Source organism: Hippocampus comes, unplaced genomic scaffold (genome assembly GCF_001891065.2).
Source record: "Hippocampus comes isolate QL1 unplaced genomic scaffold, H_comes_QL1_v1.1 scaffold699, whole genome shotgun sequence".
NCBI classification, from domain to species: Eukaryota; Metazoa; Chordata; class Actinopteri; order Syngnathiformes; family Syngnathidae; genus Hippocampus; species Hippocampus comes.
Genome location: NW_017805822.1, coordinates 335,993 through 360,224, shown reverse-complemented (window position 1 = coordinate 360,224; position 24,232 = coordinate 335,993). Strand labels below are relative to the sequence as shown.

The 24,232-nt window shown below is 51.0% G+C and overlaps 3 protein-coding genes and 1 long non-coding RNA gene across 7 annotated transcripts in view; 1 reads left to right on the top strand and 3 right to left on the bottom strand.

Moving 5' to 3' along the window:
* Positions 1-540: 540 nt before the first annotated feature.
* On the bottom strand, positions 541-1,034 carry LOC109525572 (uncharacterized). The gene is made up of 2 exons (XR_002170170.1): positions 989-1,034; positions 541-636 (listed from the first exon to the last, which is right to left on the bottom strand). It is a non-coding gene; the product is annotated as an uncharacterized LOC109525572 (long non-coding RNA).
* Positions 1,035-2,222: 1,188 nt separating this feature from the next.
* egfl7 (EGF-like-domain, multiple 7) lies at positions 2,223-9,238 on the bottom strand. 4 transcript variants are annotated; one of them, XM_019886151.1, is made up of 8 exons: positions 9,079-9,235; positions 7,095-7,310; positions 5,629-5,769; positions 4,292-4,404; positions 4,038-4,196; positions 3,629-3,708; positions 3,395-3,551; positions 2,223-2,801 (listed from the first exon to the last, which is right to left on the bottom strand). In XM_019886151.1, exons 2-8 carry the CDS (start codon positions 7,175-7,177, stop codon positions 2,695-2,697), a joined length of 840 nt encoding a protein of 279 aa, XP_019741710.1. In that variant the 5' UTR covers positions 7,178-7,310; positions 9,079-9,235; the 3' UTR covers positions 2,223-2,694. The 4 variants fall into 4 exon arrangements, with proteins under 4 accessions (XP_019741710.1, XP_019741711.1, XP_019741713.1 ...); XM_019886152.1 differs by having other exon boundaries at positions 5,629-5,766; XM_019886153.1 differs by lacking the exon at positions 2,223-2,801 and adding an exon at positions 2,854-2,882 and having other exon boundaries at positions 9,079-9,238.
* Positions 9,239-14,433: 5,195 nt separating this feature from the next.
* On the top strand, positions 14,434-18,864 carry LOC109525541 (transcription factor 7-like 1-C). Its single transcript, XM_019886106.1, has 8 exons — positions 14,434-14,972; positions 15,684-16,076; positions 16,306-16,383; positions 16,848-16,909; positions 16,986-17,072; positions 17,139-17,292; positions 17,358-17,584; positions 18,480-18,864. Exons 2-8 carry the CDS (start codon positions 15,726-15,728, stop codon positions 18,739-18,741), a joined length of 1,221 nt encoding a protein of 406 aa, XP_019741665.1. The 5' UTR covers positions 14,434-14,972; positions 15,684-15,725; the 3' UTR covers positions 18,742-18,864.
* Positions 18,865-23,464: 4,600 nt separating this feature from the next.
* The window catches only part of enc1 (ectodermal-neural cortex 1), a 2,004-nt gene continuing 1,236 nt past the window's right edge, over positions 23,465-24,232 (bottom strand). Inside the window, exon 2 of the mRNA XM_019886126.1 lies at positions 23,465-24,232. This exon is cut by the window's right edge and continues 2 nt beyond it. Coding sequence (XP_019741685.1) covers positions 23,683-24,232 — 550 coding nt within the window. The 3' untranslated portion in view covers positions 23,465-23,682.

Genomic DNA, 24,232 nt, shown 5'->3' with positions numbered 1-24,232 from the left:
CGTCCATTGCTGGAAAAAGATGAAAGGGGTTTGCTTTGATTGGCATCGTAAATTGAACGTCAACATTGTGACTTGACCCCGTCGCGGCGCTCGGTTGAACTTCTCGCCAAATGTTGCAAATGTGGCCCTCGTCATTGGGGTAAGTGTGCAGGCTACAAACCGCTTCTTTACGTTCATGTTGTTGTCGTTTTTTGGTGCGTGGGATTCAAGTGGGCTGACGTCAGTTGCGCCCCAAGCTCGCGTCCCGTTCGGGCTAGCACGCGTGCATCGAGTCCATGTCGAATATGGAGCGACGAGTGACGCCCGCCTGGATTGGCTTCGTGCTCGTTTGCTTGAAGCACGCGTGCAACGAAAAGTCGTCCCAATATGAAGGACGGCTTCATGCGATTGTTTGTTGGCTTTGACTCTCCGCCACGCCATCCGATTGAATCGATTTCCTCGTGGTGGTGGAGGATGACGCCCGTTGTGTTGACTTTTTCGTTCGAGAAAGAGAAATGTATTTATGGCTTGAAGCTTGGCTTGATGTTTTGAAAACATTGCGACTGTTTGCATCACGGTGCCACTTGATTCTTGATTCTGCTAACGCCTTTGTGTTTGACATACAAAGGACCACACGCTTGGCTTCCATTTATTGACCTTCGTTCGAGAAAGAGAAATGTATTTATGGCTTGAAGCTTGGCTTGATGTTTTGAAAACATTGCGACTGTTTCCAACACGGTGCCACTTGATTTCTTGATTCTGCTCACGCCGTTGTGTTTGACATACAAAGAACCACACGCCACGCTTGGCTTCCATTTATTGACGAAGTTTTGTCAGTTATTTGCCTTTTGAATGTCAAACCGAACCCCAAAATGCTCCCAACCTGTCTGGTTTTTATTTTATTTTATTTTGAGGAGGGGGCGGGGGCTGTCGTTTCACCTGTGACGACCCTAAAAACGTTTCGGGGGAGTACGACAAAGGACCACACGCTTGGCTTCCATTTATTGACCAAGTTTTGTCAGTTATTTGCCTTTTGAATGTCAAACCGAACCCCAAAATGCTCCCAACCTGTCTGGGTTTTAATTTTATTTTGAGGAGGGGGCGGGGGCTGTTGTTTCACCTGTGACGACGTTTCGGGGAGTACACCCCGCCCCCTTGGACCATGCAACCATCTGATTGGTTGAGCATGCAACGGCTGATACGTTTATGCTAATGAAGTGCGATGCAGTGAATGACGAAAAGTTCACTTCTCGGTATCATTTTCGTGGTCTTGATTATTTCCTCACCTTAAAGGAAAATGAAGATGAAATTGTAAATGAAAAAAAAAATTGTTTGGAGGGTGGGGGCTTTACTTTTATGAATTCTTTTTTTAAATCATTTTCACCAAAGCTATTAAAGACGGCTTCGAGGTAATAGCCTTTGTGCGTGTGTGAGAGGAAGTGTCAAGAGTGTGTGAGATCACTAAGCCCCGCCCCCTATCGCCAGCATTGGGGACGTTGACGATGTGCTTTCTTTTTTCAACTGAATTACTAGAAAGTGGGATGAATGTGAATGCCCTGCAAAAGATTTCACTCCATTTCTTTCTTTTTCTGGTATTTTATTGATCCGTACTCTTGTTCCCTTTCCCTCAAGTTCCTCCGGTGGTGGGAAGCTTTGTCCTGGCCGTCGTTGAACACACGTCAGCCACATTTGGGGTCACTGATGTTCCTTGATCACAAAACGTTACAAAAACAAACGTGTTGTGGGAAATAACTGGTTGTCATTTCAAATAAAGTGTGAAAGAAAAAGGCACGATAAGTAGAGACTGCGACGACACAGCTGCTCCGGCGACTGTTTCAGTTCATCTCGTATGAAACTTCAGACGGTTGGTTGTGATGAGATGCATCAAGGAGATCTGTTGTTTGAAGCATAAGACGAAGCGCCGTGAAAGGTTGTTCCATCAAAGATTATCTGGATGATACAGATAAGTAGAGACTGCGACGACACAGCTGCTCCGGTGACTGTTTCAGTTCATCTCGTATGAAACTTCAAAGACGAGTTGGTTGTGATGAGATACATCAAAGAGATCTGTTGTTTGAAGCATAAGACGAAGCGCCGTGAAAGGTTGTTCCATCAAAGATGGTCTGGATGATACACTTCCTAAATGATGTGACGTCACATTAGTTTGAAACATTTTTGTTTCAAAATCCAAGACGCGGTTGTTTGGAATATCAAGGGCGGTGCAACTTGATTGACAAATCAAAGACACATCCAGTAGAAAGGCTTTGAAACACCCAAGTTGAAATTTGAGTTGAGAACAATCGAGAATGTGAGCGCATTTGACACAATGCAGTTTGAAAGATGGATTCAAAGTTTTATGAAACAAAGACTTCATGTTTGGAAACAGCGAAGAGACGAAAACAGGTCAAGGTTGATGAACTCATCAGACGTGTTAAAAAAAAAAAAAAAAGTCACAGACACAGTTTTCCAAATGACAAACGTCAACGATACGATCTTAGTTTTTGGAACAAAGGCGTAATGTTTGGGAACATCAAAGAATCATTAGCTCCCTGCCCCCCGCCCCCAAAAAAACAAATCAAATATATCGTATTGTTGACATGACCGTTGACATGTTTTTTTTTTCGAATTACTATTGGAAACATGAAAGCCATCACGTCGGAGTTGCCCGAATTGCCGCCTTTGTGGAAGCCAACCTGTGGAGAAACAGCGCCTTGTTTATTTGTGCGACGATTGCGCTCGACTAAGCGATGAGTAGGATCTCGATGTGTGCGTGTTTCGGCCACGTTTTAGTTCCGGTTGCGGTGAGTTTTCCTGGCAGGAGCCTAGAGAGGAGAAAAAAGAAAAACAATTGTTTTACAAGGTGATCCGCCTTCACCGAGCTCAGGAGTTTTCCTGGCAGGAGCCTAGAGAGGAGAAAAAAAAAAATTTTTTACAAGGTGAGCCGCCTTCACCGAGCTCAAAAGCCTTCCAAATAGCAGCCTAGCTTAGCACAAATACTGTTTGATGTTTGGCGTACGCGTTAAAAAGGTCCACAAAAAAAAAAGACCATCCCAACGGTTTTTCTGACGACGTTGCCGAGTTTGTTTGTTTGGGTTCGTCCTCTCTGTGCTGATTTTCTTTCAAACTAAATGTGTGAGCTAAGCCTCATGTTGCCGAGCATCGACGGCGATCAATAAACCTTTTCAAGTTCACGTTCACACGTTTCTTTTCCCCTGAAAGTGGTACAGCTTTTTTTTCTCAGCTCAATGCCGAGCCCAACCAATGTGTCAGATCGTTATGAAAGATTTTTCTTTCAGATTTTTGTCATTTTTCCTTTGCTTTTTTTTTTTTTCTCATGCTACGTGCACAAGCTCGCTCGCGCATTGAGTGCATCTCTTTCTGTCCAAATGTTTCCCGACCTTTTTGCTTGACTTACAAGTTCCCAGGCGCTCCTCGAGGAACCCGATCTGCTCACTTAGGGAGTCGATGCGGTCCAGCTGGCGGAAGGAGTGCGACAGCAAGGTGGCGCTCTCGTCCGACGCAACCTCCTCTGGGAAAACGCTGCTGTATGGCGCCAGCGCCACCTGCAGCTTCTGCGGGATTCCCAAAAATATCACGAAAGGAACAATGACGCGGGAAGAAGAGAAAACTCTCCAAATCGCTGACATACTTTCTCCAAAAGCTCCACTCTGCTCCTCAAGTTCTGCATTTCGGCCGTCGCGTTGTCGGGAGCGTCGCCCGACGTTCCGCCTGCGGCGCGGGTGGGGAAGCGCAACGTTAGCCGCTAGTGGTGGGCCGGGGCGGCACCCGTAGAGCCGCCGCGGCCGAGGCCCAGAGGTAATATGGAGCGGACGCTTCCAAAAGCGCGAGGGTCCCGAACGTTTTGCTCGTGACAGAGCTGAAGGGGGCGCCAGTCGCAGTGCATTATTACTCACGGTACGAGTTGAGAGCGGCATAGCGCGTACCAAAAGTAATAATGAGCCGCGAGGCTGGCTACGATCTCGTCTTCGTCTTCTTCGACATCTTCGCCGAAATACGCAACACGGAAAGGCGGACGTTTGCGGGTTTCGTCGGCCCACCTGACGGCGGCGCCGGAGTGGAGGCGGGCCCTCCGAGACGGCGGCAGGAGCGGGCGTCGCCGGCCAGGACGTAACCCTGGCGGCACGTGCATCGGAAACTACCCACTGTGTTGACGCAGACGTGAGAGCACGGGTGCTGCTCCGCGCACTCGTCCACATCTGGAAGACAAAAAAAAAAAAAAGTCTCACCGCCGCGTCGCGCCTTTTCGCCCTCACCCGGGCACTTAGCACGGAGCTCGCAACGCGCCCCTTACCTTGGTTACAGCGAAGCGAGTGAAAGCGTCTCCACCCTGGACAACATTCGGGGTCGAAGTTGGAGAAAGACGCCACTCTGCTCACCTGGCGGTACGCCAGCGTGTACGTCGTCCTGTGGAGACGACGAAACGGCAAACTCCTTCGTAAGCCGCCACTTTCGCTCGGTGAAGGAGACCCGCAGAAAAATCTCAAGAAGCCACGCACGGGAAGTCGGCCATTTTGGTTCCAAGGAGCCTCTTCGGAGCTGTTTTCTGGCCATTTGCAAGAGTCAATAAATAAACGTGTCCTCGGGAGATTTTGTCCAACGGCGCTCCACTTTGGTTCCAAAGGGACATTGGAGGCCATTTTGGAGGGTGACCGATGGACAAAGTCGTCCTGGAGATTTTTTTCTGATGGCTACCAACTTGAAATGACGCAAACGGGCGACACTCCGTGGCGAAGAATTCCCCCCTTTTTTGTTTTTCTTTCATGACAATTTCCTCCATCGACTCGCCACTTTCATGTATCTGGCCTCTCGATCTTGTTTATCGCTTGGAGGATGTGAAATCATTTGTGTAAACAGTACCGCCGGCCTCCCGCGGCCGTCGGAAAAGATGGCAGCGCGGAGGAAGACATCCGGCTGCCGGGCGTCGGCCAGGAGGACCGGGAACGCTCGCCCGGCCGCCGTCGACACCAACGTTCGGGCTTTGGTGTGACCGGGGCGCTGCGGCCAGAGACGTTTTCCAAACGGGGCTGGCCACGGCGGCGCCGAGTTAGCCGGGAGGACCGTGAGCAACATAAACAAGCGCGGCGGTCTCTGTGGGCGCACGTTTCCCGTCGTTAGACAAATTGCTCGATAACGCCACCACATTCCGCTCGGACCCACTTGCGGACGGGCCTGCGGGCGCGCGTGCTATCGAGTAAAGCGCCGACAAAGCGTGCGTTGTTTCGACCTTACTCTGTGTCGATTGACTTTTTGTAAGCGTTCGGTTGCGTCGTTACCGCATCATTTAAAATCGATGTCTTTTGACAAAAGGCTTGTAAAATTGATGAAACGGTTGCCAAAATCATCATTTGTATTTTTCATTTGTTTTCCAAATGAGTTTCGTCAAACAAACGTGAATTTGATATTTTCCGTGTATTTCTTCCGAGTGAAATGCGGGTTCAGTTGAGTTTTTTTCACCATCAGCGTCAGTCATGTATTTTCCGTGGCAGCAGCTGAAATTGGACATTGGATGACTGCTCTCCATGAGCGTTTTCAACCTTCATTCGCGTGCGATACGGCGCCAAAGTCCGACGACGCCTTCGACATTGGGTGTTTTCTGCGGCAATGGTCGCCAAGATCGGACGGACTCACTTGTAGGTGCTGCAGAGGCGGCGGCCCTGACACAGCGTCAGGAAGGGCTTATGCAGCGGCAGGACGTACGACTCGGTCGCCGTGACCATGCGATGATGCCGACGATGGCGGCGAGGCTCCCGGCCGCCGCACGCTCTCCTCCTAGCAAGAGAGCCCGAGAGAAAAGGGTTTCTTCTCTCACGTTTCTTGACTTTGATGCGTCTGGATCCATCCAAGTTTGGACTGGACTATTCACGTGTCGCAGACGTGCATTTAAGGGACGTGGCCTAGTGAGTGGCGTCAGGAGTCCGGTCAGTGTGACTCTGTATAGCTATACGTACGTGTTGATGTCATTGTTTGTCTAATTTGATTCACAACGGTCAAGATCTATCCCGCCTTCTGAAACGTCGCGAATGTTGCTGATCTGAGTGCTATCGAGACCAAAAGTATTTGCTCTCCCATCCAAAGGAGTAGAATCGGGTGTCTCAAATTAAACAGGCGGGCAGGCGCACCCTTTTGACAAACATTTGCGAAAGAATGGGGCCAGGGGGGGCCAAAGAAACTCCAAAGTCATATTTAGAAAACTTTGAATGCCAAAATCGAATTCCTGTCCTGTGTCCCAAACGAAGACTGGTGATTTGCGACGTGTTTTTCAAAGATGCTAATTCCATATCGATGACTAGCGAGCTAGACAGAAAGCTAGCTCGCTCGATAGATAGATGGAGGATGTTTCTCCTATTCCTTTCAGGGGAAGTCAAGCCCCAAATTTTCTTTGCAGAGATATGTTCTCTGCGCCTGCACTCATCTAAACACGACATTCTGACGGATATTGACTTTGTGGAACACGAGCTGAGCGGCAAAATGCACCCGTTTTCAGCCAATTCGGGGGCGGCCATTTGCCACTTTCTGTCGACTGAAAATGACATCACGGTTGCTCGGGGACGCATTTAACAGCCAATCATGGCTCAGAGGTTTTCTGAAGGTCAGCCGTGATTGGCCGTTAAATGAGTCCGAGCAATCGTGACGTCGCGTTCAATCGACAGCAAGTGGCAAATGGCCGCCCCCGACGATGGACAAAAAACTGTGGATTTGATGTGATTTTTATTATGATTTGATGTATTTATTTTTCAGTGGGAATGCCGGGTTTGGACTTGTGAGGCTGGATAGAACTTATTCTCGTGAAGACAATTCATGGCTTGACTTCCCCTTGAAGATGCCTTTTCCACCAAAATGAATGCAAATGCATCTGAGTGGGGAGTCTCTCAGACCGTCTTGACCATGATTGCTGCTGAACGAGGCCTCGTGACGTGACTGCAAGACACTGTTTCTGCCCTTATGCAACAAGTGTCTCATTTCAAACCAAGGCAGCCTTTAAAAAAAAAAATGCACATGGAAAAAGTGTCTTTGCCATTTTTGAGCAAACGATATGAAAATGGCCACGGGGTCGACTTTGTCCGAAGCCACACAAAGCGATGGCCGCGATTTACCCGTGGTGGTCGTGAGCGTAGGACGAGGGCGCGGCTGCCGCGTGGAGGACGAGGAGGGCGGCGAGGAACGTCGCTCGCATCATTTCGCTCTCTTTGCCACGACGTTCCTCGTCTCTCTTCTTCTCTCACGCTCTTCCGAGCAGTGGCAGCCGGAGCGAAGGAGAGCAGGGGACGCAGTGGGCGGGTCGGAATGCGCTCCGCCGACCGGGGGACCACCTGAGAGCCACAAACAGAGGAGCGCCTTCTTGGTGACGTCACAGAAAAACCTGTTTGACACCTCGCGCAAACCCCACAAGCGCTTTGCGCTCCAATTCTCAACGATATGACCGAAAGTCAAACACCGCAGCGCCGTTTTCTTTTCAAATGGTAAATGTAGCTATGTATCAGGAAAAGTGCCCTCATTTTCACATGCTTGTCTACTTGCACAGAAATGGCTTACTTACCCCCCCAAAAGAAATGTACGTAACTGTCGTAAAATCTATTGTTGTTGAACGGATCCTTGATTTACGACATACGTTCGGACATACGACGTTTGTGCAACTGATGAATTTGCCTCGAAGTGTTTCCTCTCAAAATATTTTCCCAAGTTAGGACTTGACGTGCGCGTGTCTGTTGTGCCACGCGGGGACGTCACGACCAAAAATGTCCACACGAGGACGCCATTTCCCCGGCTCCCTCCCGACAGCGGCCGCTTCGGGCGTTCGGGACGCGCGCGCTCACGTTCAACGGTCGCGCGCACACGCGCAGAAAACGCAAAGAAGCGCGCACTAAACAAGTCACCTCTGCTGTGGGAAAAGTCCAACAAGTAGAAGAAAACCCAAAACGTCCAAGCAGATCGGTTCCGGTTAATGGTCCGATTCAAATCCACTCGTTAGAATCCCATTCGTGGTAATCCGATGAATAGTCATCAGAAATCCGGTGATTGTGTGCGTGCGTGCGTGTGCGCGCGTTTATGCGTGTGTGTGTGCGTGTGTGGCTCGTCAGTTCAGACTGTCAGACGCACACACACGATGCGGATGGGGGGTGATGGGAGCACCTCCCCCCGACGACCGACCCCCTCTCTCGCCACCCCTCGATAGACCCCCAGCTACTCAATGACGTCACATCGCCTACACTCCTTTTTGTCGCTCTTTGACACAAATTCAAGAACAACATCTATTTTTTCGAGTGTTATATATTTATCAATAGAGTTTGGTGTGGTCAGATTGAGAAATAGTTACTTTTAACGAGAAATGTTTTGAGGACTGGTGTGTTTTCTGTTTGTTTTTTAACGAGAAATGTTTTGAGGACTGGTGTGTTTTCTATTTGTTTTTTTGTAACATTTTTGAATGTATTTCTTCTCTATATATATGAATAGATGCATACCTAGTCACACACACAGAAATACTTTTTATATCTTAAAAAAATCTCTTTAAAATTATAATTCTATATATGTTAGGATATATTATAAATAAAATACATATTGAATATGCATTAATAATTTTAATTACGCATGTGTATTACACTTTCTAAAGAGTAATTTACCAATTTAAAAAATATATGTATTTTGGAGTCATATTTTTTTTGTTATTTGTTTTTTACTGATTTGAATTGCATTTATTTTTATCACATTTACAAAAGAGTGATTTGTGCATTTCTAAAAAATACGCAATTAGAGGGAAAAGTGGGGGTGTAATATTCAACAAAAATTACATTGATGCATTTCAACTTAAATTAATCTCGTATTGAATTAAAATGTAAAACTAAAATAAATACATTCAATACAATGCATGCATACGTATGATATTCCAACATTTGAATTTAAATGCGCAAACTTTTCATGAAAAAAACCCAACATCAAAAAACAATAATGGCACGTGAGAATAGTTTCTGCAACTCATCAAAGTTACTTTTTGGCCTGCACTAGCACGACCACGACGATGACAACTCAACGAGAAAGTTCGATGGAGAATGCTTTCAAAGCGCATTTTGTCCGATCATTTACCTGTGCACGTGCAGGCCATGAAGTGTGTGGGGAGAGGCCCTCTCGGTCCCCCTTGAGCTCCGGCCCCGCGGGCCGGCGGCTGCCTCCTCCATGGCGGAGCCGTCCGTGGGTTGCGCGGTGGCGGCCCGCCTCTGTGCTCCAAAATGATCTCTGGGCGTTTTTCCTCTTGGTTTTATGCCGCGCTTCCTGTTGCAACTAAGGCAGGAACCGCACGGACAATCCCCAAAGCGGACTTCCTGTCACTGTTGGGCCCTGATAAAAAAAAAACAAAAAAAAAAAACTGGAGTGGTGCACAAACACGCTCCCATGCTGAGCCGAAAAGTGATTTGGAGGCAATTTCTCAGGGCGATTTTGTCTTATTGGTTTCTCGCCGCCATCCCTTAATGCGTTTTTCCTGAGCAGGCCCGTCCACATGAGGGCTTGACTGCATTGACTGCATCCTTGCGCCACCCAATGGGTCGTCTCACTTTTGACAAAGCTTCTGGATTAAAAAAAACTCACAAACAAACAAACTAAAACTAGCACTAACCCCCCCCCCCAAAAAAAAAAAACCTAAACTAAAACAAAGTGATTTTGAAATCAAAAAAATGGAACAAAAGGAATGAAAACTAATTGCGCCCTTTATGAGGATTGGTGGGTTGTAAAATAAATGAATGAATGAATGAATTGGAAAATCAAAAGTCAAAACGAAACTGCAACGAAAAAGTATTGTGATTTATCATTAGATCTGGACTTTTTTTTTTCGGGAATCTTTTGAATTCCTCCGCCTCTCAGAGGTACGTACACATGATCGTTCCCTTTTAGGATTTTAAAGTGACCCCTGAGGAAAATAAGTACATTTTCAAAATCTAGCCTGGACCCCAAAACCTTTGAGAAGTGCCGACGTCCAAGGCTGCACGTTGGCGACAACGGAGTAGAATGCAAAATCTGTGCAGGGAATGCGGCCGCTTTTGTTCTTTGAAATCCAAAGTAGTAGTCAGTAGTGGGAGGGGGGGGGGGGCTGAGCGCCGGCGCCGCTTCCTCCTCCTCAGGAAACGGGAAACGGCTGGGCCGCGAGATGGCCGCGCCGGCTCCCCGCGAACAATAGCGATCTCCCTCGGGCAGGAAGCGGATCTGCGTCAGACAGATTTGGCGAAAGGGCGAGCGAGGCTGACCTCGGAGCGGGGCCTAGGCGGGCAGATGGACGCGGCGCCGCGAAGGTGTCCGCTGGAGAGTCGCCGCGGTCGGGAAAGACGCGTTGTGGGAAGCTGGCCCCTTTTGGAGGAATGGAATGGCCTTTGCAAAGCGTGTGCGCTCACGGGCCGGGAAGTTGCTTGAGGCCTTGAAAAAAGGTCGGGAGAAGCTTGTCTCGTGTCGACGCTAGCCGCCACTTGATGTATATCTCTCCGGGGCCGTCTCCGGCGTTTTGCCGACGTTGAGGGCTTGGGGTTAGGAGAGCGTAAAACAGCGGTCCCTCTTCTTTTTTCAGGAGTCGAGAAGTAAACTCCTTTCGGCGCTGAGCCATGTCAAGAGATCATAGTCACGTGGACGAAGAATACAGATCGTTGTCACGTGACGACTGCTTGCCAGAAATCGCTGCGGCCGCGTGCTCCCCGAGCTCCCCACATTTATTTTGTGAAAAATTGCAGTCTCATGTCGGACCTGACGAGACACTGCGAGGTCCCCCAACTGCCTTTTTGTCTCGACACAAGGGAACGCGCGCGACGTACCCAAAAATTGCATTTGCATCGGTGGCACTGTTGACCGCGAGTGAGCGCCTTAGCGGTGACGAACAAGATCACCTTGTCCAGGTTTTTGGTCCTACGCTCGATTCCAGCAAATCTTTGGAATCTCAAGACAGTGTCACATGCATTTTTTTTTTTTTTTTTTTGCTCAGCGAGGTTTCCATCCAAACAGGACATCCTGCCATCCAAGGCCTGACACCGCTTCCCCCACCAGCCTCCTCCCCAGGCAAGGCGTGCTTGTCCGATCCTGCCCCCCCCCCCCACCCAACTTTCCCCCGGTGGTCCCGGCGCATTCTGGTGTAAAGGCGAGCTAATTCGAAACGTGTGTGTGTGTGTGTGTGCGTGCGTGCATGTGCGCAGCAGGGCCTCCACTAACATTGAGCTGGCCGGCCCAACTTGTAGCGTTCCACGTGTATCTAACCCCCGGCGTACCCGGTGGGATTTTTCCAAATGCTCCTGCGCAAGCGATGTCCCGGAGTGACTTCATACTCCCTCCCGGCACAAATCCATAAATATGAGCCGGAGCCCCCCAGAATGGAGCGGGGGGACCGGACGCTCCTTCGGGTCGGCCGGAGCCTCGCCAACAGTTGCCGACAGCTTGACGGCTTTTGCGGAATGTGCCGCACTGGATATTTCTGGCGGATTGAGCCCTCCCTCGCAGCCTGGCCGTGGCAAAAAAATAGATCCGATCGATTGTAGTCACGTGGAGAAGTACTGGCCCACTTGCCAGAAATTCCTGCAGCTACAAGGTTTCCCGAGGCCAAAAAAGTAAATCCATCAGCGCCGGCCTAAGAAAAAAAATACCGGCCATTATTTTCACATATACTGGAGGACACAGCCGGTACTTGCCAGCCAAAAAGCGAGAGACGCCGTCACTTTTGTGAATCCATCTTCGCACGCTCATAATGAGAAAAGCTTTGCGTAACTTTGTACGAACAGGAGATTTGTTGCGGCGCTAACTGGCTTTGCTTTTTGATGCTATGTCAACCGTGCTCGGAAATCAGTTTGGCGTCGGGGATCATTTTTTGGCTCTTTCAATCGAATGAATTAGCGTATCCAATCCAATCGGAATCCCGCTCAATCAAACCCATCCATCCTGAATGGTCTCGGACCCCCAGGAGCATAAAACGCGTATCGAATGGTTGGTTATTGATGGGGTGCACACCCCTCATGTGGTGCATGCGTACAATGTTCCTCAATTAACGGGTGGGGGGGGGGGATTTGGGCGGTTTGCTTTTGCTTGATGTGTGGCTTCATGCCGCTTCGTCGTTTGGTTCCAGGTTGTTGTGAAAATTCCAACAAGACAATGAATGTGCTTGCGGCGAGCTAAGGTTCGAGACTTGACTCGGAGTTGCACAAATGAGAACCCCCCCCCAACCCCCCACGTCCATTCAAGATGATGCCGGAGCCGGCGGGTGGGAGTCCACCGCAGGATGCGAGCAGGGCGCGGCCCGAGGCGGGCGATATACTCTGAGCTGCGAGAGGCTTTTCTCGCTCTCCTGCGACTTAATGAATTTGTTTTGAAGGCCCCCCCCCACCCAAGCCCTCCCGCCATTGGAGCGACATTCCGAGCCTTGAAAATAGCGTCAGAAAACAAAGACAGGAAGTGATGTGAGAGCACTTCCCGCCCACTCCTCTCCGGATTTATCTGGATCCGACAGACCGGACCCCCGCGACCCCCGCTCACCCCTCGGCGCCTCCCGCGCAGGGATTTGCCACTTTGAACGGAGGCCCGGCACTTGAGCCAAGATGGAGGATGTCCGAAGGGGCCCGATTAAGCACCCGCATTTGCGTGTTTCGGGGAATCGTGCTCGATTTGACAAGATCGATTTTTTTATCGCGCGCGGCACGCCGGGTGACCGCTTAGCGTGTCCGCCTCGCCGTGCCGTGGTCGTGAATCCAAAGGCGTGGAGTTTGCATCTTCTCCCCGTGCCTGCGTGGCTTTCCTCCGCCGTTCCGAAAACATGCCCGCAAGGTGGATTGGTCACTCTCCGTTGCCCGCAGGTGTGACCGCGAGTGGTCGCTTGTCTGCGTGTGCCCCGCGATTGGCTGGCAACATGTCGGCGGCGCGCCCCCTAAAAGTGGACAATGGCGTAGCGGTTGAGCATCACGCAGTCAGTCGTGAAAGCAAATCCCGGCGGGCACGTAGCAATAACGTCAGCACGGCACGCCAACACTTCTTTGGCGTTCGCCGGCCATCGGTCATCGCTCGGATTGGCGCCTCGGCCCGAGATGGAGTGAGCGTCTCATCACGGTGAAGAATGAAAGAATGAAGGAATGCCTCCCCCTCGCGAACTTTTGTGTTTTCATTCAAGCTCCGGTTGACTTTTCCTCACCGGGCACGGTTACGTTTCCTCACGTCTGCGGCGAACTTGTTTGAATTCAGTGCGGTTTGTTGTTGTTGTTGTTGTTGACTTTGAAATTGGCTCCGCTTGCGGCAGACGCGGACGACTTCATGCCTGCTGTGTTCAGGACGTCTCCGAGCAGCTGCTGAAAGGAGACTTTGATTCTCTCCTCTTTCATCTTGAAGCGCTTCCAATAACAAAGCGCATGCGGGAATCGTTGATACCGTTGCATTGGGGTCCATCTTTTTTGGGACGTGTTCTGTTGCGCAGGTATTCTTGTCGTTTCACGTTCCAAGCGGCCTCCACTGCGCTGTCGTTGCTGAAAAGGAAGATGGCGGCTTGTTCCCAAGCAGGCCGGGCGGGCGAAATGAAGTCTGCCATAAAAAGGAAAAATATTTGTGAGTCGCACACCCTCCGACCTCAACAGTTGCTTTGTTTTTTTTGATTAGCCTCCGGCTATTCTTTCTTGCCGCGCTTGATGAGCATGACGTGCACGGAGAGTTTTCACCACCAGGCCAGCGGCACAGATTGTTGCAAGTGTTCACTCGCAAAAAAAAAAACAAGGAAATCCAAAGAAGAGAATATTCGTCAAGTTGGAAACACTCAACGCCCCCGCCCCAAATAGACGTCTATCTCCTTTTGGCCCCTCAGGAAGGTGGGTGCTGTTACCAGGCGGTTTCAGTGACCTTTATTGGGATTTGATTTTACTGTCTTTCCTCAAATCGTGTCCACAGCAATAATAGTTTGGTCTGCGCCTCAGTTCATCAACTGGAACAACTCATCATCTCGCCCTGGACGGATGGCGCTTTTTCTCCATTTGATGTGATCGCATTTCCTCAAACAGTGGCTCTTCCATGAGAAAAGAAGGTGATTTGAAATTTTAAAAAGAGAAAAACAACGGTCAGTCACGTGATCCATTGGGCAAGACGACTCAAGCTATTGCATGTGACAGACTCCGGCACAACGGGTGTGACCTGGAATGGACGCCTGTCCTCTCCGCGGTGGAATCAATAAACGGGTCCCCTAATGCCACTTTGTGGTGGGTCAGTCAGAAACGAATAAACCCTGTCCTTGTATATCACATTTCCCATAATGCCCGTTTGTCAGCCTTGTTATTGTTCTTGATGGCGGCGCGGCTTCGTTTTTATCGCCATTGCAGATCATGAGGCCCAGAGCCGCGTGCTCTTAAACCTGCTCCGATTTTGGAAGACCGCTTTTTAATTCGCTGCCTTCAAGAATACCAAGAGTGGATGACGGTCTTCATTTTATGGACGGGGAGTACCAAAATTTGAGTCGGTAGGGAGGGAGAAAAGCTCAGAGGGGTGGAAAGGAAAGCGAGGGAAGAAAAGATGGGAACACGGAACAAAGAAAAAGTGGGTTTCGGGAAAGGATGGAAGAACGGAAGCCCGAATATCAAGCGTCTTTGAGAAGTGGAAGGAAGGAAGGAGGGAAGCAAGGAGGGAAGGAGGTTAGAATAACAAGCAACTCAGAGGGAAGAAGGCAAGAAAGAAAGGAACGGCGTCAGAAAGGGAAAAAAAACGACAAATATAATAACATGGGGGAAAAAAATAAGGCGTGTAAAGTATCGGTGAAAAGCAGATTGTTTCCTAAACTTTTTGACTCGCGCGAGCGGGTGACGAAGGCGGGGTTACCGTGGCGACCCGCTTCGGAAAGGTGGGGGCGGAGCTTCCAGCAAAGTCCACTCCGCCGTAAGAACGAGACCGCTTGACCGCGAACTGCCCAAATCTGTGTTCCGAGTGGCCACATTTTGCAGCGTTGCCATCGCGCGAGACCGACTAATAAACACGTTTAGCGGACCGACTCGGTAAGCTGCTGTCGATAAAACTCGACCATTCAAAAAAAAAAGAGCCCAAACCCGAAGGTGGGTGTTGGAGCTAACTGCTAGCCGAACACCTCACGCGCAAGTGTCACTCGTTTCCGAAAAACCAAAGTTTGAACACAATTATTTTTGGAGAAAAAGAAATAATAATAACAGTCATTATTATGATCATCCTCATCATAATGGACATTAGCGTTTATGCACCGTGCGGCGGGAATGGCGGTAAATACCAAATCGTTGTGTTCAAATCCGCACTTGTCAGGCAGGCGAGTGCCAAATGTCCGCTCTGCATTTTAGCGCAAGCCTCGCTCGTTTTGAGCATTTTATTCCTTCATTTACCTCGCGCTGAGTAGTGAATAAAGTCTATGGATGCATTTGAATGCCAAACCTACCACCGGTTTCTAGTCTATGTGACGTCACGCTTTCGTCTCTGCATTTTCAACGGCATCGCTCGCTCGTCGTTGCATCATGTTGGGCATTTTGGACAACCGTCAAGTCCCTCAAAAATGAATGAAAATAGCGACGGAGAGACCTATTTTGGGCCTTCCTGTTTAGTGAACACGAGTAGTTTCTTCTTCAACTTTCTGTTTGTTTTGACGTTTGGAAATGTCCCTTTTGGATTAATAATCTGTTTATCTAATGTGTGTGTGTGCGTGCGTGCGCGCGTGTATTTGTGTGTGTGTGTGTGTGTAACAGAAGGAGGCCAGATTTAGGGCAAGCTAGATCATCAGGGCGCTGATGGAGAAGCTCAGGGAAGAGTTTGAGCAGATCGTAGGCGAGCTGGAGTGGCAGGACGTTGCGGACACCCTGCAAGAGTTGTGCTCCAACATCATGTGCGACCCCACCAACACTCCCCCTCCTCACCCTCCCAGCCAGCACCCGCCCTCAAACCCCCCTCCGTCCGCCGTGTATGCGGGGATGCCCTTCGACGCCCGCCCTCCGCCAGCCCGCTTCCCTCCGCGGTTGCCCTTTGTCCCGCACGCCCAGTTAGTGCCGCTTCCCGGCATGCGATACGGGCCGCAGTTCAACCCGTACCTCATGCACCCCTTTCACCTCGGCCGCCAGGCGGGGGCTCCTTTCCGTCTCCAGGTAAGCGGAAGACAAGGAGTCAGGAGCAGAAATCCCCCAAAGCAGTCGTGACACCTTGCGGTCCAAACGTGCCACGCCGTCCGTTCTGAATAAATGGTGACATCACACGCAGAAAAAGCCCCTTGAACGCTCCCCAAAAACTGCAATTGGGATTTCGCCATCTTTTATTTGCTATCGGCGTGTTTGCGTTTGCTATTGTTAATGCCCACCCTCTGCCTCTATCCCGCAGTACTTACCGTGTCAGATGACGCCACAGGTCGTCCACAGCCAGCCGTCCTTCAGCTTCCCACCTGCGCCGCCGCAGCCGGTACGCACAGGCGCACGCACGCACGGGTTCTTCATCTTCAGTGTGAGAGTGACAGCTGGAGACAGCATCGTTCAGCAATATGTGACATGGAAGTGTTTGCATCCGGAACGATGGCCCGCACATCACGTGTGGAACTCATCAATCGAGTAGATCTTGTGTGACCTCATCAAAACAGGACCTGCCGTGTCACAACATTTGCAAACATAACAGAGACACGTGAGGAGACATGGGAACTGTTTGAAGTTTGGAAAAAAATGCCCCAAATAGAAGTCAAGTCCAAAATGTTCTCGCGCGCGTCCCAAGTGCAAGAGCAAACCCGCAAAAGAGGCGAGCTGTGACGTTGGCAACGCCAGCCCGAAGGCACTCTGACGTCGTCTTTCGGTCGACAGCGGGGGATGTCGAATGTCGCGCATGTTTGGACCCCAACAAAACCCTTTTGACACGGCTTCTTTTTGTGTGTGCAGAAAAAAAGTCTGCCCGTGGTGCCGCTTCCCGAAGGCGCCACGCTGCACGCCGTGGGGATGCTGTGAGTTGGCCGGACGCAGACACGGCCGCCCGCGCCGCCGCCGCCGCTCCGTGTTGACTTCCCGTTTGCCTCTTAGGAACGGGGAAGTGCTGTACGCGGCGGTGGACGCCTCCCAGCCCGCGCCCGCTCCTCTTCCTCCCGCGACGTCCACCCGCTCCTCCGGGTAAGATCTGGCCTCCGCCGACGCGACACCTCGTGGCCATTTGACGCCCGGCTTTTGGTTCTTCAGTCGAAAGCGAAAGTGCAAGCGGCGACGCAAGTCGGCCGCTGCCAAAAAGCCGCCCAACGCCTTCATGTGCTTCCTCCGAGAGCGGCGCCCGGCGTTGAAGAGCCAGTCGGAGCAGAAGGACAGCGTGGCCGTCAACAAGTGCCTGGCCCAGCTGGTGAGTCTGCCGTCGGGCCCGACACCTCGTCAGTTGTCAATTTGACCGAAATTCGCCGCTCCCAGTGGACGTCGCTGAGCAAGGAGCAGCAGGCCAAATACTACGAGCAGGCCTACGTGGAGAAGAAGCTGCGGGAGCAGATGTCGTCCGACGGCTCCAGCGGCAGCGGCGGCGGCGACGACGACGACGATGTCGTGCGTCCGCGTTCCCGTCGGGAACGCCGCGACGGGCCCGGCCTTTCCGACGTCTTAACGTGTGCGCAGGGCCCCAAAAAGAAGAGGCGGCGCTGCGACTGCGCAGCTCCCGGTAGGACGCCTGACGCCGCACGCAAACAGGCAAACAAGGGCCCAAAAACAAAACATCCGCTCTCGAAGCGGCCGCGGGTGCCCGAGACAACAAATATGAGACGTGGCGTCTGAGAATAGCGCTTCGCCTCGCCGGCCTTTTGATATTCACCCCAGCGCGGCCGAGGGAACGAGGGCCGAGGCGCAAAGGGAAACTTGCAGCTCGACGCCCAACAATGCGCGGACAGCAACTGTGTGCGGATGAGCACTCGATTCATCGTAAAAGTTGTCCACTCGTGTCGCTTTTCGACTCTGAAAGCGACAGTTGTGACCTCGGTGTCTACGGCTGCGTGGATGCTACGCGCCCGCGAAAAGATTTCACCGGTCGCAGGTCGTCCATCCTCAAATGTAGTCAAAGCGCGAGAGAATCCGAATGCGTGAAATGAGGGAAGGAGACCTTTTTGGGAGCCCGCCTACGTCTCGTCTCACAACACGCAAAGACATCGGTGTCGTAAAGCCACACAAATACGGCTTTTGGTGTCGTAAAGCGGCGCAAGTGTCGCGGTGTCTTGGCGAACGACTTCCGCGATGAAGAGAGTTTGCCTTCGGCCCCGTTGTTGTCCGAGCCTTGTTGGACACGAGATTTTGGCGCGAGGGCCGCTACCCTCGTTCCACGCCGCCAGGCCCCACGGCTAATCTCGTCCGCGGCTCATTCGTTTTCCTTGACCTTCCGCATCTTGGCGCGCTTCGAAACCATTCCAGCTTCTCCCGTTTTACATTTGAACCCTTCGGATCATTGCGGGGCATTTCCGCTTGGCGTCAGCTCTTCAGCATTCATGCGCAATTCCCGTCCAAATGAGATCGTCTGCTTTTTAAAGTACTGGCTGACCGACGTGCGCTTTCCGCAGCAAAGCATCAGGGCGGCGACGCCTGGAACACCGGCGATGACGCGCCCGCCTCCTCCTGCTCTTCCTTCGAGTCCTCCTCCTCGTCCTCCTCGCTCTCTTCGTGGCTGGAGGCCGTCATCACCGCCGAGGGCGCCGACTCTCCCGCCGCGCCGTGTCCCGCCTCGCCCGCCGCGCCCAACAAGTGTCCCGACTCGGGCGACGAATCCGACATCGAGGGCATGGACGCCAAGCTGCTGCACCTGCTCGGATGCTGTTAGTTTTGCCGTGGATTTTATCTTTGTGTTTTGTAAAGGGTCTGTAAATAGTGTATAAAAAGATGTCAACTTAACTTTTTTTACTCTTCCTCCCTAATTTCATTAAAACGCGATTTGGTGTCACGAGCTTCTTTTGGTTGCTTGCAATGGCGCCCCAGAAATAAAGTGGAGAGCAACTTTTTTGTGGCCACGATATGAACTGGATAAGCATTTGGGCACAGTTCCTCCGGTGAATTAGGCAGCTTTTTTTGAGACAAAATTGGGGCTTTGCTACCATTTTTAGCATGTCGGTGCCAAGGAACCACGTCGAAGTGAGCGGCTTTATTTTTTTAGACCAAAGTAGTGATTTACTGCCGTTTTTTAGCATGTCGGCGCTAAGAAACTATCATTAATTGAGTGAAGGAGCTTCACCTGGACAAAAGCTGTTTGCCACCATTTTTTGGTTGTGAGTTTCACAATTAGTATACTGAAGGTACTGCATTATTGCAATCTTTCTTGTCATTGCATCTTTTTTTTTGCTGGCGACAATGGTTATATTTTGGCCACAAATGCATTTGTTTTGGGTTTTTTTTCAATTTGTGTGCACGTACAGTAGCTATGACTGCAATACTGTATTAATTGTTTTTGGCAACAAAAAAAAAAAAAAAGTTGACCTATTACTAACTTATTTTGAGCGACCTCCAGGCTGTTGATATATTTTTTAATCTGTATACACAGTGAAGTGTTTCATCGGCACAGGTTAACAGTACGGAAGTGGTCTCGCGAGATTTGATATTTTGTGATGGCGGACGATCAGGATGAGATGGCCCCATCTGCTGGCCGCCGGGCCGTCTTTTGCTCCGAACTCGATGGAGGAAGAAGAGGAGCCGCTGTCCTCTCGCCTGCCGTCGACACCCAGCTGACGACGCGGATGGAGCCGTGACGAGAGAGAGAAACTCGACCAGAAGTGGGATCAAAGTGTCCAAACACGCAGGCGCAGCCAAAGCGGGTAATGTCTTTCCGTGAACCTCGTGGTGCGTTCAAGTACTCGTCGTCGCTGTTTGGAGAGCCGGGAAGTTGCTTTGTTTTGAAAACAGCGAAACTCACGTCATGTGTCAACTCACCTTGATGACGTCCATGTATGACATGAAAGATCATGTTCATTAACATCTTAATTGCATCACAAACATATTCGTTGCGTTTGAATGGGAGTACAGTAAAACTGCTTCGAACTGGCTGCTGTTTTTTCACCTCGAATTTAGTTCACATAAATACTTTCAGCGCATCTGCCACAAGAGGGCAGTATAATACAGACCAAAACATAACTGCAAAAAAATGAATTTCACAACTAAATGACTCGGTGGGTCTGTTTGAGCCCCAAGCGTCCGCTCGCCGTAGCTCGGGGGTCCACAAAAAATAATGGCGTCGTATCATTCTCAAAAGTCCGTACATTACATCTCAAAAGTCTTCCCACCCGTGTTCAAATATGAGACTAAGGTCATTCGTGTGACCTATAAGCGATACAACTCAACTGGAGGACAAAATGTCAGAAAAAGCCTTCTAGAACAGCGGTACCGTGGTCGAAAGAGTTGTTGTTGTTGTTGTTGTTGTTTTAAAGGGGCGTGTAAACCTTTGATGTCAATTGTATATCTGACATCCCGTGCATGAATTTTCATGGAAGAAAAAAGCTTGTCTTTTTTTTTCCCTCGAGGCGAGAAACTCTCCTATTATCTCTTTTCAGAAAAGTACATTTTATATTTTCATTTCAAAAAGGGGGGGAAGTGTATTTTTTTTCAGCACAGAATTTATTTTCCAGGAAAAAAAAAAGCATGATTTTGACACTCCTTATTTACAAAGAAACAAAAAAAGCTCTTCTATTATGAGGGGAAAAGGGGGGTGGGGGTCGCCTATTCCCAAACATCATGTCATCCACTGTTGAGGCACAATGGATACTTTTGCACTGACGTAAGGCAGCTGACTTGAAGAAGCACTCGAAGCCCCACTGCCGCCTGCGGTGATGGCTCGGGTAGGGGGTGCGCCGAGGTGGGGAGGGGGCTTGCGGCCTACCAGGAAGCCTTTGACTCTGTAATTAGCGGAGAAGCGAGGCAAGATGTCTGACAGCTGGATGGGATTTTAACGCACCCAATTGGTCAGTGCCTCGCCCCGCCCCGATGTCAGGTTGTGATCGGCGCCCGGGATTGGCTCCCCCGCCCCGGACCACCCGATGGGAGCTTGTGTTACATCGTATGCGCAATTTAAAACATTGGATACCGTCACATTTTTGAAAGTATCGGCGTGTATCTGGTCGTAGGGCCACACTGAAGAAATGATGTTGGATGACAGCGTGGCCTCCAAATGACACACGCGGCCTTCCGTGTCGGAACTGCCGGCAGCAAAAGTGAAAACGTCAAAATGACTTTGACTTGTTACTGGAAGTGCTTTTTCAAGGGAAAAGTTTTGCTAGGACAAAAGTCCATATTCACAAACAATCAGGCAAATGATGATTTGGGATTTTTTGGCCGATTATTTGCATTTTGCAAAAAAAAAAAAAAAAAAAAAAAAAAACAAATCAAACAAACAAAAAAAGTCATATATTTGTACGTTTTTTTTAAACTTTGGAAAATATAAGTATCAGTATCAGAGGAAAAAAGGTACATCCAATCAAAAAGTTAAATTGCAGATTTTTTCAAGGAAAAACTATTGGTGTTTTTGAGATCATTCAGTAGCCGTTTGAGGCTGATTTTGGCCCTTTCTCTCTGAAAGCCAAAGGGTTGAATTGCTCCCGAGACACCAAACCCTCAGTTGTCCCTTTGAGTGATTTCGTGGGCTCGTCAACGTGTCGGAGAGCGCCGCCGCCGTCGCCTCTGTGTGTGGGAAGAAGTCCAGCTTCCTGCTGGACAGGAAATTCCACTTCCTGTTGTGATTAATGTGACGGCTCTGGCGTGGGGGATGCGTGGGGGTGTCGAGGTTGAAGTGGGGCTCCCACACACGCCGTCCCCACATTTCACCTTAAATGTCAGCCTTTGTTCGGAGGCCACACACACACACACACACACACACACACACACACACACACGGGGGCCACACACACACACACACACACACACACACACACACACACACACACACACACACACACACACACACACCGGAGAAAAGATCATTTTCGTGTCTCGTTGCAACATTTTGGCACTGAGATTGTTTATTTCTTTAGCGCCCCCACCCCCCTCCCAACCCTCAATGGACAACCCCCTGCAGTCCCTCCCCTTCTGGCCTTTTATGGGTTCACAAGGGTCAGGATCTTGTCAAACTGGTGTTTCTCAAACCGCTGTCAGGACCAGGAATGTAAACATGCGAGGAAAGGATGATTGCGTGACTTTTTTCAACATAGCTAGAAAAAAAAGAGAGAGAGAGAACTGTGAGAAGGGAGGAAGAGTGAGAGGAAGAGGGCGAGGAATAAGCCGGGGGGGCTTTTTAAGATTTGATGTTCTCCTCCAGCCCCCGCAGTTTGCAGATAATGGTTGCCAAGGTGACTCGGGAGAGAAAGGGAAAGCACGCGCCTCTTCTCGCGTGGCCAGAAGCTAAACCGGCGACAGATTTCTCTGCCGTTATTCCACCTTCAAGATAACCCCCAAAAAAAAGAAAAAGACATAAAAGTGCCTTCAATCCAGTTTTCACCTGAATTTGCAGTGACGCGCGCACACCCACACAAAAGGTTCTGTGGAGCCAAGAGGAAAAAAAAAAACTGGTGTTTATTGAGCCATGGATTTCACATTGTGAAAAGAAAGCAGCGGTCCAAAATACCGCCGTCGAAAGTGAAGGCGTCATGACAGCCAGGACAACAACAACCATCATCAGGGACGTTTTCGGAACAAAGGCGCCGCGCTGGAGCGCCGAACGCACCTTGGCGGCGCTTCGATGTGCGCCAACTCCAACAAAGTCGGTCGCAGACCCAAACGGAGGGGCAACGACGGTCCCCGCCGCAAGTTGAGCGCCATGAAGGAATCCGGTCGCCGCCCCGTCACCTTGACAAGCAATCAGTCATCACGCACTGAATCTTTTTTTTTTTTGCCCTTTGGGACAAAATATTTTTGTGAGGGGGGGGGGGGGCTACGTTTGACTTGGATCACGTGATTTAGGACATAGCGACTGATGTCGGCGCCACGCCGGCTTGGCAGACTCTTGTGAAGTTGCTGTCGCGAAGCCTGAAAAGAGCGCAAGTCAGAGTGTTTTGGCAAATGAGCAACTTTGATGGGCGTGGCCGTGGTTCCGGTGAACGCAAGACCAAAGCCTTTCTGGATCTTGCTTGGTGGAACCCGGATGCATTTCTTGCCTGCGCTTGAAGGTCCAATGCGCAGCGCTGTCTGCCCTTCTCACCGCACAGTTAACCAGGACCCCTCCCTTTTTGTAAGAGGGGGTGGGGGGCGGGGGTGCACGCGGCGACTGATTGAAGGCAGCTTTGGCGGAGCTGAGCAGGAATTCTTTTCACTCGACCCCCCACGGCCTCGGCGGCCCCGCGCGGCGGGTAATCTGAGCCCCCTCCTCCTCATTAAGAGTGCACAGGCCACGCCGTGAGCAGGTAGCGGCCCTCCCACACACACGGGGGAAATAAATAGCATGAAATAAGATCTCCGGAGATAACTTGTTGCCTGGGGGTACGGGTGTCGGGGGGGGAGGGGGGGCACTCTGTATCACAGCCCCTGCTCACCTCCCGGACTGCCATTTGCCCTCAGATTCTTGACGGGCTTTTGGTTCCTTCTTTTGGGGTTGAGCGTCCGTCTCGGAGGTCTTCTCTTGGAACCCCTCGTCACAGTCGGGAGTTCAGGAGATGATGTCAAAACAAAACGGCAAAATCCAGATCTGGAAGAGAAAAGGAAGAGGTCTTGCACCCACTTTTCCGATCGGGAGGAAAGGTTCGCCGCCGGCGGACGTACCTCGGAGGAGGGAGGCGGCCGGGAGGGGTCTTCAGGCGGGCAGATGCTTCCAGGTGCTGACGAAGGCGGTGGGGATGAGCGAGTACGGCACGGTGGTGATGCTGTCCCAGGCGTCCAGCGCGGGGTCGTAGCAGTCCAGGGTTTTGCAGCGCCGCGTGCCAAAGTAGCCCCCCACCACGTAGAGTTTGTTGCCCGACGCCACCGCCTGGCAGCTCATGCGCTTGGCCGTCACGTCGCCCACTTTGGTCCACTGGTAGCTGTCGCTGCTGAACTTGTAGGCCGAGCACGCCGAGAACTCGCCGTCGCCGCCCACCACGAAGATGTGGTTGCCCAGGACGGCGGCGGCGGTGTGGCGCCACGGCTGCGGGCAGGACGCCGGCACGGTCCAGCGGTTCTCCCGGGGGTCGTAGCACTGCACCTTGGGCGGCTTGTCGCGGGTGCCGCCGGTGCCGCCGAAGGCGAAGAGCTTGAGCTCGACGCTGACCACCGCCGCGTTGCTCACGCCCTCGCGCAGGGGCGCCGCCATGGTCCACTCGTTGGCCGCCGGGTCGAACCGCTCCACCTGCTTGAGCGAGGCGGGC

What these genes read in the sequence shown, in the direction of transcription:
- egfl7 (XM_019886151.1), bottom strand. Translation starts at nt 7,177, where the DNA reads ATGATGCGAGCGACGTTCCTCGCCGCCCTCCTCGTCCTCCACGCGGCA. An exon ending in TACGCTCACGACCACCACGG is followed by an intron (nt 5,770 to 7,094) that starts GTAAATCGCGGC and finishes CTCTCTTGCTAG; the next exon opens with GAGGAGAGCGTGCGGCGGCC. An exon ending in GAGTGGAGCTTTTGGAGAAA is followed by an intron (nt 3,552 to 3,628) that starts GTATGTCAGCGA and finishes GGAATCCCGCAG; the next exon opens with AAGCTGCAGGTGGCGCTGGC.
- LOC109525541 (XM_019886106.1), top strand. Translation starts at nt 15,726, where the DNA reads ATGGAGAAGCTCAGGGAAGAGTTTGAGCAGATCGTAGGCGAGCTGGAG. An exon ending in ACGTCCACCCGCTCCTCCGG is followed by an intron (nt 17,073 to 17,138) that starts GTAAGATCTGGC and finishes TTGGTTCTTCAG; the next exon opens with TCGAAAGCGAAAGTGCAAGC. An exon ending in ACAAGTGCCTGGCCCAGCTG is followed by an intron (nt 17,293 to 17,357) that starts GTGAGTCTGCCG and finishes CGCCGCTCCCAG; the next exon opens with TGGACGTCGCTGAGCAAGGA.